This window comes from Thermothelomyces thermophilus, chromosome 2 (assembly GCF_000226095.1).
Source record: "Thermothelomyces thermophilus ATCC 42464 chromosome 2, complete sequence".
Lineage (NCBI taxonomy): Eukaryota > Fungi > Ascomycota > Sordariomycetes > Sordariales > Chaetomiaceae > Thermothelomyces > Thermothelomyces thermophilus.
The window spans coordinates 4,827,985-4,844,412 of NC_016473.1; the positions used below are offsets into that span (position 1 = coordinate 4,827,985).

Consider the following 16,428-nt stretch of genomic DNA (forward strand, 5'->3'; position numbering starts at 1 on the left):
TGGACTGGCTCAAAATCCACTTTGTTGAGGGAGCTTGGGCCACCCCAGCTACCGTCTGCATGGAGGCGGTCAACCTTAACATCAGCAGTTCCGGCCCTATTAGGTTTAGCGCTGGTTCCAGGCGTCGTCAACAAATCTCGGGCCCCGGCAAGGGGATCCGGAGGAGATCCAGGCTTTGGGGTTGAGTCACCTGACGCCACTCCAATGGAGCTGGAGCCCGAGTTTCTGGGGTTAACTACGAAGGTACTAGTAGTTTCTGGGGAAGCGTTCCCATGCGTCGGATAACCGGGTCTTTAGTGTCCCATCTTCGTAAAACAATTATACTCCAACATCAACTATAGCTGCAATCTTAATGACTAAGGCATCTAGGATAAGTTATCTATCCAGAGATGAGAGAAGACTTTCTGTTAAAGCTCTAGGCAAAGAGCGACATGTTCTTTCACAGGGTTAGGGTTGATCCCGGAGCGCAATCTTCCTCGGCCTCCGTGATCCACATCCGTACGGTAAAGAGTGGGCTCTGAGGCAGCTTTCCCGAGGGCCGCATCAGCGACCATCTCCTCGTGCCGAGACCGCAGACTTCCTCGGGCAATCAGCTGCAAACCGGAACGATGGATGTGAAAGCATATGCTCAGTACCGTATGCGGGGCCCCACGTTCTATGTGGTCTCAGGCTGTGAATCATGCACGTGCTCGGGAAGGAATTGGAATGTCCAACAACTCCGAGGGGAGAAAAAAGTGTTGATCTCCAAAGGAGTTCTTGTTGTGAGGGTGTGTGAAGCCTGTCTCCAGTTTCAACCAAGACGCAGTACTCCGCATCGGAGGCGTGTCTTTGACATAGCCACGTTGAGCATGTTTCAGTCAACACATAGGGAATAATCCGTACTCCAAACCCAATCGTTTTTTTGCAAAATCGACGCAAGCAATGACTAGGTGCCTGCGTGAAAGGGACAACATATAGACTGCCTGTTTGCAAACAAATATGATAACAGCCTTTTGCAACTTGTTATAAACTATTTTAGTATAGGAATGCGGCCTACGCTGCAGAAGGAGGTGCTTCCCCCTGACGTAGGCTCGATAGGGTCCCTCCCGGGTTGGTGTTTGGCACATTTATGTAGATGGGAAGGTACCTAGATTACCTACCGCATTAGCTTGCAGACACTGCAGTGCAGATTACATCTAGCTAGGTAACATAGGTTTTCGGAATCTATGTGCAAGATACGTTCCATGGTTACCAATTCCTGCTGGTCGGACAATGAGAGTGATAATGCACGCTGGGACTCGTGTCAAACCTTCTCTCTTACCTCACTAGTACGTTCCTCATTGTGCCTGCCTAGACATCGTTAGCAGGTGGTCCCCCTCTCGTTGCGCATTGGTATCTCCTTCCCGCCATCACTGGACCTCACTTCGGATCGCGGAGCTGAGTTGACACCCTAACCAAACGATTCGCCGCCGAGCAACGAGGGGCGATGAGAGACCCGCGTGTCAATGGCGCCGTTATCTCCTCAACTCGGGTGCCCTCGACTATTGTCGACGAGGACGTGACCAGGCTGCCTCGGCCAACTGCGTGACTGCGCCCTTACGACCGACAGAATAACATACTCGAGTATCTTCAAGATGAGCGGCTGCGGCACTCCCGACGAGCCTATTCGCATTGGCGAAGTCAACCATGGCGGCAACATTGACAGCTTTCCATGCCTCGTGCTGAGCGGAAACCCGAGACAGCGCGGTCTGATGTACGGACTCTTGCTACGCGACAAGATCAAGGCCAACGTCGCCCGGCAGCTCGGCCACCCTTTTTTCCCGCCCTGGTGAGTCAGGTACCCCTCTGAAGGAAAAGGATCGCTCAAGTCTGATATGCTCATTGGCGTGACCAGGGATGTCTGTCTGTACCTGATCCAGAGGTTCTACATTCCGGGCATGAGGAAGTACTGGCCGAGCGGACTGGAGGAATTGGAAGGTATGGCGCAGGGTAGCGGCGTTTACCTGGAGCATCTAATGCTTCTGAATGCGCGGGACGACCTCACCGTCGGCAGGCGTCTTCTGGCCGATGGCATGGGTGAAAGCACCAGCGCCTTCTTTTCCCAACTGGCGACAGCCGACTACGTCCCGTTGCTGGCTCACTCATGGACCTCGAGCAAGTACAAGCACGACCAAAGCCTTATAGTATGCCTCGAGATCCAGTTCACTGCCGTCGAGGAGCTTCCTAATATCTTCATGGTGACGGAAGCCGGCATGATCAGCGGCTGTGGCATCAACGCCCACGGCGTGGCGGTGGTAGGCAACCGCTTGATCTCATCTGATGACTGCATGCCCAGTCGCACCCCTGCCTTTCCCGTGGCTTGCCTTGATCGTCTGATCCTCGAGAGGGCCGGCGACAAAATCGACCCGTGCGAGTTGCAGGATGTCGTCTTCGACGCCATCGACCGCTATGCCTCGAGACACTTGCTCATCGCGAGCAACCGGGGGCATGCCCTTTCCATCGAGCTCAGCGTGGAGCTAGGCTATATTTACCGCGGCAAGCCCGGCAGTAACGCCAAGATACACACAAACCACTTCCAGTCGTTTGAGGCGTTCCTGGGTCGCCGGGAGACATGGGATGCATCCAGAGGAGGGAGCAGCCAGTTCAGACTCGCCCGTCTCACCGACCTCATCGATAACCACGGCAGCGCCCGCTTGTCGATGCAACAGATCGTCGACACATTCTCGGACCATGATGGCAGCCCAGAGAGCATCTGCCAGCACAGGGAGGACAACCGGGATAACATGACGATAGGGTTCGTCATGTTTGACACGAACAGGCTCGTCATCTCAGTGTGCAAGGGTCCGCCGTGCCTGGGCGCCTTGATGCACTTCACTTTTCAGAGGGAAGGAAACGGCGGCTCGGCAGAAGATGAGGGAATGGGCGACGCAGGGAACCAGTCTGAGGATGCGACCGGCCAGAAGAGGGATGCAGCCACCCAAACGGGAGAGACAATCGCCCATGCAAAGGGCATGAATCTGGACACGAGCCCGGGGATCGAGCCCGCTCCGGACAACGACAGTCCCGCGGCGTCTCTGGTCAGCAACCTGTCCCAACCGTCGTCAGTGCCGGACGACTCTAAGAGTGAGACACGGTCGAGCTCGCAGCATCGGGAGACGTCAGCTACCAAGCGAAAGAACTCCTCATCGTCCTCTGTTTCTCCGGCAAATACCGGCGAGAAAGAAACGTCTGCCGCGACAGAGAACCAGGAGATGGTGGACTGCAGGGGTGCGAGAAAAAGGATCAGGATTCAGCTTGGGGATCCGGTCGAGGGCGCATAGAAGAAGCGCGATTAGCGCATGACTGGGCAAATGCTAACACGGTTCTCTGTATTTGAGAAAACGGCCCGCCGGTAGGATGCACGCCAACTTCGCAAGTGGCGACGTCAAGGAAGGGCCGACACAGTTCACTTCTTGCGGAGGTAGATAATATTACTTGGTATCCCAAGGAAGGTAGAAATAAGAATGTTCAAGGCTATTTCTGCCCTCCAGATTCAACTTTGGAGCTGGGCGGACGATTATTGGAGACGGATCTTAGATGCCGAAGGTACCTGGTGACTACGATGATTCTTGTCGCTTGAATCACCATGAACTTTGTATTAAGTAACTTATATACCAGCACCGTGACATGGACAGCGCAAGACGCTATGAAGTCGACCTTCAAGGAAGCTGGTGCCAAGAACTGATGCACACAACCCTTGTTGCTATCCCGCTCAGCCCACCTTACACTACACTACACTAGCTCTCGTCCAATGGGGGTCCCTGTCACCGAACCGGAAACTCTTGGCGAAGAGCAATGAGACTTGGAATTGAAAAGAAAGTGAAGAAAGGGATGGAGAGGGGTGGATAATATAAACGTTCCAAAAAGAGCAGCTGCAAATGAAAATGATAAAGTGTCTCCCATGAGGAATATTCCAGGTTGTAGTGCAGTACAGGACACAAAAGGCACAGTGCATACCTAACTTGTATGTACAATACCAGAACGACTACTATGTAACTTATGTATGTACATACATACACAACAAGGAGGTAGGGATAACTAGCCGTTTCCGAATCCGGGCCGGAAGGGGGCCTGGTGGGCTGTACCCGAGCAGGGGTTCTGTAACAGCAGCCGCGCCGCAAACCGGGATTCTTTTTGTGGTCAAGCTGTCCTCAAGCGTTGTGATGCGTCAGCACCAATGATGCGCCAGGGTTGGTGCTGACGAACATCGATCAATTCGATTGCTTGCGCCTGCTGCGCGCACCTTTGAAAGCAACGATGCACGCGTGAATTGGTTTTCGAAGCCAGCCCTTGACGATCGATCGAGAGATAGAGAGACGCGAACCCGCCCGCCTGCCCGCCGAGGGCTTCCGGCCCCCAAAGCCTCCTCCAGGCATTTGACCAAGCACAACTGAGCAGAACCAATACGCCCGACAAGAGAACAACAACCCCCCACGAAGAAGAACCAGAAAGCTAGGAAGCGCAGCAAGTGACCGTTCAGGTCACACGAAACGTTGCAACCATGAACGGCTACGACGAGAAGCACCACCTCGACGAGGACGCCTTCGGCCCAAAAGGCAGCATCGTCAAGGCCTTTGACGCATTCCGTACGTACGGGCTCACTCCCACTCCCACTCCTCCTCCCCCGTCCCCTCTCTCTACATTTCTTGCACCAACCCGCCCGCGTCCCTTTTCCTCCTTCTGTCATTTCGTCCGGGCCGACGCTGACCCCTCGATCCTCGTCTCCGACAAACAGCAAAGGCAAAACCGCAGTACGTCCAGCACACGTCGGCGGGCGGCAAGTGGACCGTGGCCATGGCGTTCATCTCGCTGATCCTGTTTTGGTCGGAGCTGGCGCGCTGGTGGCGCGGCACCGAGGAGCACACCTTCGCCGTCGAGAAGGGCGTGTCGCACGTCCTGCCCATCAACCTCGACGTGGTGGTGCGCATGCGCTGCGCCGACCTGCACGTCAACGTCCAGGACGCCGCCGGCGACCGCATCCTGGCCGCCAGCGCCCTCCGCCGCGACCCGACCCTGTGGGCGCACTGGGTCGACGGCAAGGGCGTCCACCGCCTCGGCCGCGACGCCCAGGGCCGCGTCATCACCGGCGAGGGCTACACGGGCGCCGACCACGACGAGGGCTTCGGCGAGGAGCATGTCCACGACATCGTCGCCCTCGGCCGGAAGAGGGCCAAATGGAGCCGCACCCCGCGCCTCTGGGGGGCCGAGGCCGATAGCTGCCGCATCTACGGGAGCCTGGAGCTCAACAAGGTCCAGGGCGACTTCCACATCACGGCCCGGGGGCACGGATACATGGAGTTTGGCGAGCACTTGGATCACAATGGTACGTCCCCCTCCCTTTCTCCTCCTCCTCCTTTCCTCCTCCTCCTTCTCTCTCTATATAGAGAGGTTCTTTCCTATCCCTCTTCCCCCCGCCCCCATCACACCCCCTTTTTCTATACTTGCTTCTCAAAAGGATCTGTAAGCTGAGTGCGGCGCATACACTGTTAACAGCCTTCAATTTCTCCCACATCATCTCGGAGCTCTCCTTCGGGCCCTTCCTGCCCTCGCTCGTCAACCCGCTCGACCGCACCGTCAACACGGCGCCGGCCCACTTTTACAAGTTCCAGTACTTCCTGTCCGTGGTGCCCACCACCTACAGCGTCGGCCACCCGGAGGAGCGCGGCTCCCGCTCCGTCCTGACCAACCAGTACGCCGTCACGGAGCAGAGCAAAGCCGTCCCCGAGAACACGGTGCCCGGCATCTTTGTCAAGTACGACATCGAGCCCATCCTGCTCAACATTGTCGAGACGCGGGACAGCTTCTTCGTCTTCCTCATCAAGGTCATCAACGTGGTCAGCGGCGTGCTGGTGACGGGCCATTGGGGGTACCGCTTGACCGACTGGGCGAGGGAGGTCCTGGGCCGGCGTCGGAGAGGGCATAGCGACGGCGTATTGGGAAAGACGGCTCATCTTGAAGAGTAGGCGGGTTGTTTTTTTTTTTCCTTAGATATAGACCAGATATATATGAGTGCCTTTTTTTCGGGAGGGTGAAGGGTAGAGGGAGGGGCGTTTGATCATCCATTGTCTTTTTTTGAGCTCTAGTTTTGTACAGGGGGAGGGGGCGAACTGCATTGGGGCTAATATCGGCACAATGTTCACGACATATACCCACACAAACACACACTCGCGCGCGCGCGCACACACACACACACACACACACACACACACACACACACACACACAACCCTCTCTCTTGACTCTTTAAAAGTGTGTTCCCCGTCCTGATGCCGCTTAATACCGGCCCATCAACCACTGCCTCCGCTCCTCATCGCCCATCTTGCCCAAAATCTCCAGCTCGAGCGACTTGACAGCCACATACCTGTCGACGAGCTCCGCTCCCATGAACTCGACGAGCTCTCGGTCCTCCTTGAGCGCCCGGAGCGCCTCCCCGAGATTGGCGGGCACCATCTGGGTCACGCCCAGCTCCTTCCGGTCGTCGGCCGTCAGCTTGGACGGGTCGATCTCGCAGTCGCCCCACACGAGCGGCTCGCGGTCGGCGACCCCCCTGACGCCGGCGAACAGGACGGCCGCGACGGCCAGGTACGGGTTGGCCAGGCCGTCCATCCACTTGAGTTCCCAGTGGGAAGCCGCTATCTTGCGCAGGGCCGTCTCGCGGTTCTGCGTGCCCCACGTCACCCACCGCCCGCCCGACCAGGCACCGTCGGTCGCGCGCTCGTAGCTGGCCGGGTTGGCGTACGTGAAGGCGGCGATGCCGCGCAGGTGCCGGAGGATGCCGGCGTACAGCGGCTGGTAGACCTCGGGGCGGTCGCCGCCGGCCGAGGACAGCGACATGTGCATGTGCGAGGCGGTGCCGGGCTCGTGCGCGAAGGGCTTCGGGTGGAGCGTCAGCTTGTACCCGGCGGCGGTGGCGAGGGCCGACATGACGTCCCGCGCGTGGAGGAGCGTGTCGGCGGCCTCGACGGGCGGGCAGGGCGGCAGGACGAGCTCGAACTGGCCGGTGGCGCTCTCGGCGTGGAGCTGCTCGGCGTGGATGCCCATCTCGTCGAGGGTGGCGACCATGTCGCGGAGGAGGGCGGCGATCTTGGGGTCGGCGAAGTAGCGGCTGACCGACCAGGCGTGGCCGTCGGTGGGGATGGCCGAATAGCGGGCCGTCGTCGCGTCTCGTGGCTCGAGCCGGACGCGCTCGACCAGGAGGAACTCGATCTCGAAGCCGATGAGGAAGGAGAGGTCGTTCTCCGCCCCGAACGCGACGGCCCGCTGGAGAACCGAGCGGGGGCAGAGGGGACCCGTCGCGCCCGACTGATCGCGGAACTCGCCGTTCATGCTGATGTGCCCTTCGACGGGCCCCTTTCTGAGGGACGAAAAGTCGGGATGCAGCCGGTACTCGCCGGTGGGGTACGTGCCCGGCACCAAGCGATCGTTCCCGGTCAGGGAGAAGGCGGCCGTCGTGATGCCGATGTCGGTCGGCTTGCCCTCGTTGAGGAGCGAGGCGAACTTTCTGAACGGGATCATGCGCATCCGCTGCGTCCCGGTGAAATCGTTCCAGCAGATCCTGACAAAGTCGGGCGCGGGCTGGTTCTTCAGGAAGGCTCGGAAGGTGTCGGCATCGCTCTGGTAGGCGGTCTGCGAGAGGGCTGTCCCATCTTCCTCCAGCTCGGAGAAGTCAAGTTCGAGATGGTACAGCTTGTTGGCGTTCTTGAAGAGGACGTCCCTGACGAGATCGATAGCGGCTCTCCAGCCCATGTGGCCTCTGCGGACGTAGTCGCACAGGACCTATTAATATATATGGGCCGTCAACGATGGGATCTCTTTCGGAGTAAGCGAGACCAAAAAAAAAGAAAAGAAAAGAAAGAAAAGAAAAACACAGAGTACCTTACCGTTTCGAACACCTCCCGCATCTGTAAGATGGCGAGCAGGTACGTCTCGGGGAACCAGTGCCCGTCCGTGCTCCAGAGGATCTTGGACCACGGGCACAGCTCCAGGATCTCGCGCAGGATCCGCTCCTGGCCGTCCTGGCTTACAGACGGAAACACCTCGCCGATATCAGCGTAGACGTTGTCGTATACCGACGCCAAGTAGCCGGTCTCGCGGGTGAATGGGTAACCGGCGTGAAGGAGCACGATGGGGACGGTCGGGTACTGCCGGATGAACTCCTGGAGATGTGACGGTGAGGCCTTCGCCAGGGCGAGGTCGCTGTCTCCCAGACCGGTATGAAACTGGATCGGCTTCTTCCTCCTGGAGGGACTGTCCCGGATCAGCTGGGCGGTGCGGTGCACCACCAAGTCGTTCAGGCTTTTGGTCCGCAGCTTTACAAAGCTTTGGCGGGCGTGGACGTCGGCGACGAGGCTCTTGAAGTCGCCAGCAGCCCGTGACTCGAGAAGCGAGATGGGCTCGGTCGCGACGTCGAGTCCGGTGCGGTAGCAGACGACCGACTTGAAGCCAACGACCTCGGGGTCATCGAGAGCGGTCCGGATGTACGTGTCAAACTCTCGGACCCATCCGTCAAAGGCGCCCTCTAGTGACGCATCTTGGGTTCCCTGGTCGGATCTCTCGCTGCCGATCCGGCGGATGATGTCGGCGGCGATCTTCTCGATGCGCACGATGCGCTTGCACCTGCTCCGCGTGTAGTCGTCGTGCCACGGGTAGGCGTTCGCGTCGTCCTCGCCGTCCAGGCCGTCGTCGATCAGGATGGTCTCGATGCCGAACAGGCAGTCGGCGGTCCAGTCCTCGGGGCACTCGAGTCGTTTCTCCTCGATGGCGGCCACGACGGCCTCCCAGGTGTAGCCGCAGCGCAGGACGGAGGCCAGCTGGCGGACGGCGCGGAGATGGGGTAGCGTGGTGGTGGTCGAGTCGATGGCATCGCCGTTCGCTTCCGTAGTGATGGCCAGCAGCGGGTGCTTGTTGAGAGCTTCGGGCTTGAGCAGCGGGTGCGCGTGATGATCGATGATGGGCGTGCTGCGGATGGCGCGCGCGACGGCGTCGACCTGGGACGGCGTGGCCGTTGCGCGCATGCCAGCCCACGACACCATGCTGCTCCGCTGCTGCTCAGCTGCTGCTCAGCTGCTGCCAGAAGACGACGGCCCTAGTATGTACATACATACCTTACTTTCGCAGTGTTATGTAGTCGGCGCTGACCTGCCTACTACATACACTTCTGCGTATGTGCGGGGCTCCGATGCAAGAACGTCATCATGCTCCCTCTTAAATAAATGGGGCTGCGCAGATCAACAAGAGGGGTCGGGCCTGGCCAAAGAAGCAATCGAAGTCGCCAAGACGCCATGATGCCAGAATGACGGCCCAACGCGGACTTTCAGCTCATCAACAATGTCGGAATACCTACGGAGTAGTGTTCCGCATGGTATGTAATCCGTACGTTATGTGCGGAATACACCGTAGCATGTAGTATGTACCTATCTAGGTAGGTAGGTATTAGCGCGGATACATATGTACATACATACCTCAGGTACCTTGGGGATTCAGTAGCAGGTGCAATATCTTGGAGTAGCACTCTTCGCTCTCTCCGCTCCTTTTGTATTGTACTCCGCTTGCACATAGGCTGTATACTAATAATGTGGTAATGCATGTAATTTACGTAATGTATGTATGTACGTACATACATTACGGTGTACTACTCCAGAAAACTCCGCCAGGACGTTTCAAGCTCGTCAACAATCGCTTTTGGGGCTCCCTGACTTGTGAATTTGCTTATTGATTCAGAAGAATCACCCTCACGGCGATACATCTCTCTAGGTGGTCAATCCATGGGTCTATTTCATGACAACAGCAGTACTTCGTAGGGAGCTAGCCGGTGCCACAGAGAAACCCCAAAAGCCAACGCATAAAATGGTGGCATTGCATGACTTGCATCTGCAACGACACTAACTAATAAGAAGCAGGTCCACGCGCATTGAACTGCACGGCCTCGATTGCCATGACAAGCCGGACATACGCACGGAGGACACCAGCGTTCAAGTACATACTTCAACTTTATATACGGCGCTTCCTATGCCCAGTCTCAATGGGCAGGCCTGATATGTCCCATACCTGCAGGGCTGTGAATTGACTGCAGCTAGTGTACGGAGATGATGCTGCGTGATACCAAGGAGTACTGCAGTAAGTGAATATAAAAGCTGGCCAGCTGCGCCGTTGTTTTCGTTACGTCCCGTCGCATGATCGCATGGCTATCCGACCGCCTTGGCAATGCTTATTTACCGCCAAGAGGCACCAGACCAGGTCACGATTCGTCCATCCCTGTGGAGCCTGGCTTCACCTGAGCCCTGGGGTCACGAAACAAGCTCCAGCGCCCAGGAAAGCCAAGGAAGATCTTCTTCGCCTACCGCGATAGCGTACTATGTAGAGGAATGGAGGGGCATCACGTCATCCGCCACTTCCTGGGTGGACAATAAGGTACCTTTTCGACTCTTTCGGCGTTTATCATGCACAAAAAGGGACAATGGGGGCGGCAGTTCTTCAGAAGAGCGAGCGGGTGGGAACGGGGAATCCGGAAATTCGAATCGGGAAGAATGTGGAAGGAAGGGCTTCCGAGGTCCCGACAGGGATCAGCCAGACCATGGACCAACTGCGACGCGTTTCCGTGCACATCCTCCGTGAAATGCCCATTTCCCAGTATGCGAGCTAGGCCCTGAAATGTTAGGATGACCCACTCGAAACGATATTCTGTTAGATGCTTCCCTTTAGCGCCCGCGTGTGGCTATCGTTGCTTGCGTACCCCCCTCCCCCCGAGAGGAAGTCGCGCCAGGGGCACACAGCCCACACTAACATACTCATCGACTGGGGAACACAGCACCCGTCGTTCCAAGTTTTCCTTTCTTTCTCCTGGGCCAAGCCGCGCCGCAAGACCCCTCTTCCTGGCACTGCAAGTTTGTGAGACGGGGTCGTCGTCTGCGCAGCCAAAGACCTGCCCTTGCTCTCGTTGTTTCGCGCCTTGCGCCTCCGACCTTAGTCACTCGCTTGATTATTTCAAAATCGAAAAAAAAAAAAGTCGAAGAAGATGGTCTGGACACGGTTCGCGGCCGCCGCCCTTGCTGGGGCCGGCGTCGCAAGCGCCGCCTACAGCATTGCGACAACCGGTGAGTTACCTAGTAGTTTACTGTCGACCCTTCATCAATCTCCTGCCCAAGACTGACAAGAGCGACGCAATAGACGGCATCAAGAAGACCGCCGCGGACGTCGCTTGGGATCTTTTGCAGTACTATCACGGAAACGAGTCAGGGCAGACGCCCGGAATCCTGCCTGGTCCTCCCCCGAATGGTGATTACTACTGGTGGGAGGCCGGTGCCATGTGGGGGACCTTCATCGATTATTGGAAGTTGACGGGCGACTCGACGTACAACGACCTGGTCACCCAAGCGATGCTTTTTCAGGTTGGCCCAGATCGGGACTATAGGCCGCCCAACTACACGGCCTCGCTTGGCAACGACGACCAGGCATTCTGGGGCATGTCGGCCATGACTGCCGCCGAGAACAACTTTCCCAATCCACCGGCCGACCAGCCGCAGTGGCTCGCTCTCGCCCAAGCCGTCTTCAACACCCAGGCCTCCCCCGAAGAGCACGACGATACTTGGTACGGGTCCCCTTTCCGTTTTGTCCAGCTCCAGGCCTTCTGAAGACCCGGACTAATCGAGAACAGCAACGGCGGGTTGCGGTGGCAGATCTACCTCTCCAACAACGGATACGATTACAAGAACAGTAAGAGACAACCCCCCTCACATGGACGCTGCCGGGTTGTTCAGTCCGCGCTGACAGCAACCAGGCATTGCCAACGGCTGTTTCTTTAACTTGGGCGCACGACTAGCGCGTTACACCGGCAACAAAACATACGCCGAGTGGGCCGAGAAAACATGGGACTGGGTGAGGGGCGTCGGTTACATGGACGACCAGTACAACATCTACGACGGAGGGCATGTGCAGCACAATTGCACCGACATCAACCGTGCCCAGTTCTCGTACAACAACGCCGTCTACCTCCTCGGCGCGGCGTTCATGTACAATTATGTAAGTTCCTGTTTGTTCCTCCCCGCACAACCGCGGCCGGCTCTCGCATGCGGCTGCTAACGGATGCCGGCCCACAGACCAACGGTAGCGACAAGTGGAGAGAGGCCATCGAGGGCCTGGCCGACGCCACCATCAAGACGTTCTTCCCCGACGGGGTGGCGTACGAGATCGCATGCGAGCAGGGCATGACATGCACGGCCGACATGCTCAGCTTCAAGGGGTACCTGCACCGCTGGTTGGCTACGGCCACGCAGGTTGCGCCCATCCTGTCCGAGAAGATCCTCCCGGTCCTCAAGACGTCGACCGAGGCCGCCGTGAGCACCTGCACGGGCGAGGCCAACGGTCGCACGTGTGGCTTCCAGTGGAGCAAGCGCCAGTACGACGGCAGCCACGGCGCCGGCCAGCAGATGAACGTCCTCGCTGCCGTGTCGTCGCTGCTGATCGACCAGAGCCCGCCGCCCTATACGAACATGTCCGGCGGCACCAGCAAGGGCGATCCCCTGGCCGGGACGAACTCGCGCAGCACGCTGAACGAGCCGCGCCAGATCACGGGCGGAGACAGAGCCGGTGCCGGCATTCTTACCATTCTCCTCATAGCTGCGGGAGTCGGCACGTTTGGGTGGATGAGCACCGGGGTTTGATTTTGGATTGGGTATGTATGTAAAAGGTACACTACGCGACGGGCTAAGTGGAGAGTGGCTGGCATGTAGTAGGCAGGATCGATTTGGAGGGCGTTCCGTTCTTTTTCTGTCGTTGCTTTTCATCTGTTCTTCCCGGGTTTCTGGTGTTTGGGTTGGCTACGTGACATCGATATATCCATCTAGTTCTTCGGAGTACATACTTGAGTGAAGCTAGTTAGTTACTTCTTCCAGCTGGCTTTGTTTGGCTTTTCGGTTGTTTTGTTTTCTTGGATTAGCTGCTGACGCGTTCGTCATCGGTCGAGAACCGAGCCCTTGCTGGTTTGGGTTAAGAACGAAGAACGGAGAGGCAAATGGAGCACGAACCTATTCCTTCTGAAAAAGAGAGGGAGGGTCTCGTCAGACCCGGGATGGGCCGGTATGTAAGACGAAAGCTCTTCATTTCAAGGGTCACGGCGAGTTGGTTTCTCTCTCTAGAGGAGCTCTTTTCGAGTGTATGCGAAGCCATGCGGGAACATGACGATCTTCCGCCGTCCCGAAGCCGATGTCGTTCGCAAGAGCTCCACGTCATGGCCAAACGGCACGGATAGCTTTGATGACCTTGCACTCGCCCTTGTGGCCGTCCTCGTTCCATCCCTTAATTTGGCATTCCTACGTTGCCGTGAGTCGTTAAGTCACCCCGTCCTTCCTCAATTCTCACTTTTCCCCCTTTTCCCCTTCTTTGATCCCATCTTGGAAGGGCGGGGGGCGGGGGCAGCGGGGCCAGCGAAGTAATAAACGGGAAAAAAAAAAAAAAGAAAAAGAAAGAACTCACCTTAGAACAATACTCCATCTCCCCGCATCCAGTACACCTCATCAACCCGGCCTTTCCTTCCTCCGCTTCCGCGCCCTTCCTCGTCGTCCTCCCGCAGCTCTCGCACCCCCTGGGCCGCCTGCCTCCTCCTCCTCCTCCTCCCCCGACCTCTGCACCGTCTCCGCCCCCGCCCTCGTTCCCATCCCCATCCCTCGCCCGCAGCGAGGCGCCCACGCGCGTCAGGACCCGCAACCCGGCCGGGACGACGCGCACGCCGGCCTCGTCGGCGCGCGAGAGGCTCACGAAGCCGGCCCCGCTGCTCCCGCCGCTGCTGTCGCGGGGCCGGGTCCGCCGGGCGCCGGGCAGGACCAGGGTCGCGCCCTTCTTGTAGCCGAGGCGGGCGAGGTCGAGGGCGTCGTCGGGGTCGGCGTCGTCGGCGGTCCCGACGCCGGGGGGTGCGCCGGTGCGCGAGTCGAACACGACGGCGAAGCGGGTCCCCGCCGCGTCGGTGCACACCAGCGTCGGCTTGGTCAGCGTCATGTTGTTGGCGATCTCGCCCAGCAGGTAGTAGGTGGCCCCCCCGGCTTCCTTCTCCTTCTCCTTCTCCTCTGACACTGACACTGCTACCTCCTCCTCCTCGTCCGCTTCGTGCTCTCCTGGAGACGGGGCGGGGGTGGGCGCTGTGGTGAAGGGGAGGGAGGTGAAAGGGGGGAAGGTGGTCTGGGATGTGAAGTCGGGGAGGGGCATCGTTTTTTTTTTTTTTTTGGGGGGGGGGGGGGGGGCGGCTGGGTGAATGCGCTATATACTAGTATATAATTATGATGGAATCGGTAGGTAGATAGTTCGTGGTGATGTTCAAGATTAGTGTGATTAAGTGTGAGTGGGAAGGCGTCGAGGCGGGGATGGTGAGCGCGCGGACGTATGAATCCCACGTAACTACGCAGTAGGTAGGTACACTCCAGATACAGGTTGGACGAAGGAACCTGTATGAACAAAAAACGTATGTGTGCTTGTAGGGATTACGCGGTGAAGATAAGACGCGGGGTTTGGTTGGTGACAGACTGAACTCCACCGCATTCTTGGCAAACGAGTGAACGAACCCTACTAGTAGTCTTTGAAAAGGAACCCCCCCCCCCCCTGCTGGGTACGGTACCATGTACGGGAAGAAGAGGACGGCTGAGGAGATCGGAGGTTTACCTAGCTAATGTACGTCTTTTATTATTATTATTATATTATTATTATTATTCTTGTTTTATGAAGTGATAATCATGGTGCGCCTGTCGCACCGCTTTGCAGATTAAAGTATCCATTCGTTATATGGGTAAATATTTCCACACATTCCTCCCTGAGACTTCTACCCCCTTGACATTTCTCAATAGAATCCCTCCTTGATATTCCTCCCCTAACCCCTACTTCCTTGTTTCCGGGAACTTGAGCTCATACATGATGTCTGTCCTCATGGTGTATTTGGTTCCCCGGAGCACGTCGTCCCCCGAGTGCAGCAACCGGCGGTGCTGGAAGATGAGCACCCTTCCGGCCTTGGGATGGACGTCGATCCTCCGTTTCCCGTCACTCGAGTAGAAGGTCGTGGCTCCTCCCACCAGTTCCGCCCCCTTGACTTCGGCGTCGGAGTCGTTCAGGTACAGGTGGATGGTGAACATGGTCTGGATGTTCCTCGACGGATCTCGGGCGTCGACGAAGGGCGCGTCACAGTGTGCTAGTGCGAGCCAGTCAGTCCTTGGTTCCCCCATGGGGCCCGACGACGCAAGAGAACGGAAGTGGAGTGCGGAGAAGAGAAGAGAAGAGAGAAAATATACACACGTCTAAAGAAGCCGCCCTTCTTGTACCTCAGGAACCGCATCCGCTCGTTCACCCTCGAGAACTCCCACCTGGCCCCGTCCCGTTGCCGCGGATCGTGACCGACAATCGCGACCTCGCCGGCCCCGACGGCAGCGGCCCGCTCGAGCAACCCCGCATCCCCCTCGACGCCGCCGGACGCCGCCGCCGCCGCGGCGGCGAGGCAGCGGGCCCAGATGCGGTCGACGACCTCCTGGCAGTCCCAGATGATCCGGTCGCCGTTGCGGTAGTCCGGCTGGAGGACCTCGAACCCACCGCCGACGTTGACGAGCGCGGGGCGCCAGGGGTCGTCGTCATTATCGGCGGCGGCGGCGTTGTTGTCGGGCCCCGACGACGGCGGGACGCTCGCCTCGGCCAGCGCCAGCAGGGCGGCGCACTCGGACGGCGAGAGGACGTGGTCGAGCACGGCCGCGTACCGGCCCGCGTACTCGGGCAGCGGCGACGAGGCGAAGTCGATGCGCTTCGCCGTCGGCGGCCGCGCGTCGGGCGGGGCAGTGGTGAGGAAGCCGGGCGGCAGGGCGACCGGGTTGGACACGTAGCTTGTTTTGACCGGGATGATGTTGCTGTCGTGCTTGTGGCTGGGGTGGGCCGGCGCGCGTTTGAAAAACATTGTTCGTTGGCGGCTGGACGATGTTGTAGCTGTTATTGCTATAGTCGTCGTCGTTGTCGTCGTCAATTGTGTTAGGCAACGGATGATTAAGGGGAATGGCGCCAGCTAGGTGTTGTTAAGAAGAACGAACCTTTAGTGATGAATATGCACAAGATGAGCAGGCACCACTCAGCCTTAACTGTTCTCGCCCTCTAGGCAGCCATGGCAGTGTTGATGCGCCTGTGGTGGAGTCTACTTACCTGGGCATCAATCGATCAACCCTGTCCTTTGCTGCCCATTGCTGCGCCTCGAGCTAGACAACACGATCCGGCATCTGCATGAACGGATTTACACACGAGCTCTTCTGGCCCAATGCCTCAACACTGAGAGGGCGCCGGCCCCGCATCCGGCCACCCTCTCTCTGAACAAGCTCATGGTATATTTTCGTTTATCTTTGATATCCACAATTAAAAGAAGAAGAAAAAAAAGAAACAGAAAAAGAAAGAGAAAAAGACA

At 58.0% G+C, this 16,428-nt stretch overlaps 6 protein-coding genes across 6 annotated transcripts; 3 read left to right on the top strand and 3 right to left on the bottom strand.

The window, feature by feature from the left end:
• The first annotated feature begins 1,244 nt into the window (after positions 1–1,244).
• Positions 1,245–3,522, top strand: MYCTH_2302672 (uncharacterized protein). The gene is made up of 2 exons (XM_003662204.1): positions 1,245–1,807; positions 1,874–3,522. Exons 1-2 carry the CDS (start codon positions 1,614–1,616, stop codon positions 3,297–3,299), a joined length of 1,620 nt encoding a protein of 539 aa, XP_003662252.1. The 5' UTR covers positions 1,245–1,613; the 3' UTR covers positions 3,300–3,522.
• A 618-nt stretch (positions 3,523–4,140) lies between these two features.
• On the top strand, positions 4,141–6,130 carry MYCTH_2302675 (uncharacterized protein). The gene is made up of 3 exons (XM_003662205.1): positions 4,141–4,604; positions 4,754–5,341; positions 5,512–6,130. The coding sequence occupies exons 1-3, from the start codon at positions 4,520–4,522 to the stop codon at positions 5,979–5,981; spliced, it is 1,143 nt and encodes a 380-aa protein (XP_003662253.1). The 5' UTR covers positions 4,141–4,519; the 3' UTR covers positions 5,982–6,130.
• Positions 6,131–6,234: 104 nt separating this feature from the next.
• Positions 6,235–9,498, bottom strand: MYCTH_78277 (glutamine synthetase-like protein). Its single transcript, XM_003662206.1, has 3 exons — positions 9,122–9,498; positions 7,898–9,061; positions 6,235–7,793 (listed from the first exon to the last, which is right to left on the bottom strand). The coding sequence occupies exons 2-3, from the start codon at positions 9,047–9,049 to the stop codon at positions 6,291–6,293; spliced, it is 2,655 nt and encodes an 884-aa protein (XP_003662254.1). The 5' UTR covers positions 9,050–9,061; positions 9,122–9,498; the 3' UTR covers positions 6,235–6,290.
• Positions 9,499–11,031: 1,533 nt separating this feature from the next.
• Positions 11,032–12,928, top strand: MYCTH_78274 (glycoside hydrolase family 76 protein; the record flags this gene model as incomplete). Its single annotated transcript, XM_003662207.1, has 5 exons — positions 11,032–11,110; positions 11,184–11,604; positions 11,671–11,729; positions 11,794–12,035; positions 12,113–12,928. 5 exons carry the CDS (start codon positions 11,032–11,034, stop codon positions 12,674–12,676), a joined length of 1,365 nt encoding a protein of 454 aa, XP_003662255.1. The 3' UTR covers positions 12,677–12,928.
• A 169-nt stretch (positions 12,929–13,097) lies between these two features.
• MYCTH_106609 (uncharacterized protein) lies at positions 13,098–14,006 on the bottom strand (the record flags this gene model as incomplete). Its single annotated transcript, XM_003662208.1, has 2 exons — positions 13,098–13,324; positions 13,488–14,006. 2 exons carry the CDS (start codon positions 14,004–14,006, stop codon positions 13,241–13,243), a joined length of 603 nt encoding a protein of 200 aa, XP_003662256.1. The 3' UTR covers positions 13,098–13,240.
• Positions 14,007–14,712: 706 nt separating this feature from the next.
• MYCTH_2302688 (uncharacterized protein) lies at positions 14,713–16,428 on the bottom strand. Its single transcript, XM_003662209.1, has 2 exons — positions 15,288–16,428; positions 14,713–15,183 (listed from the first exon to the last, which is right to left on the bottom strand). Exons 1-2 carry the CDS (start codon positions 15,931–15,933, stop codon positions 14,876–14,878), a joined length of 954 nt encoding a protein of 317 aa, XP_003662257.1. The 5' UTR covers positions 15,934–16,428; the 3' UTR covers positions 14,713–14,875.

Coding starts and splice junctions, on each gene's coding strand:
- MYCTH_2302675 (XM_003662205.1), top strand. CDS start 4,520: ATGAACGGCTACGACGAGAAGCACCACCTCGACGAGGACGCCTTCGGC. Junction 4,605..4,753: donor CAAGGCCTTTGACGCATTCC/GTACGTACGGGC, acceptor TCCGACAAACAG/CAAAGGCAAAACCGCAGTAC. Junction 5,342..5,511: donor CGAGCACTTGGATCACAATG/GTACGTCCCCCT, acceptor CACTGTTAACAG/CCTTCAATTTCTCCCACATC.
- MYCTH_78277 (XM_003662206.1), bottom strand. CDS start 9,049: ATGGTGTCGTGGGCTGGCATGCGCGCAACGGCCACGCCGTCCCAGGTC. Junction 7,794..7,897: donor TGCGGGAGGTGTTCGAAACG/GTAAGGTACTCT, acceptor ATATATTAATAG/GTCCTGTGCGACTACGTCCG.
- MYCTH_2302672 (XM_003662204.1), top strand. CDS start 1,614: ATGAGCGGCTGCGGCACTCCCGACGAGCCTATTCGCATTGGCGAAGTC. Junction 1,808..1,873: donor CACCCTTTTTTCCCGCCCTG/GTGAGTCAGGTA, acceptor TGGCGTGACCAG/GGATGTCTGTCTGTACCTGA.
- MYCTH_2302688 (XM_003662209.1), bottom strand. CDS start 15,933: ATGTTTTTCAAACGCGCGCCGGCCCACCCCAGCCACAAGCACGACAGC. Junction 15,184..15,287: donor GAAGGGCGGCTTCTTTAGAC/GTGTGTATATTT, acceptor GGCTCGCACTAG/CACACTGTGACGCGCCCTTC.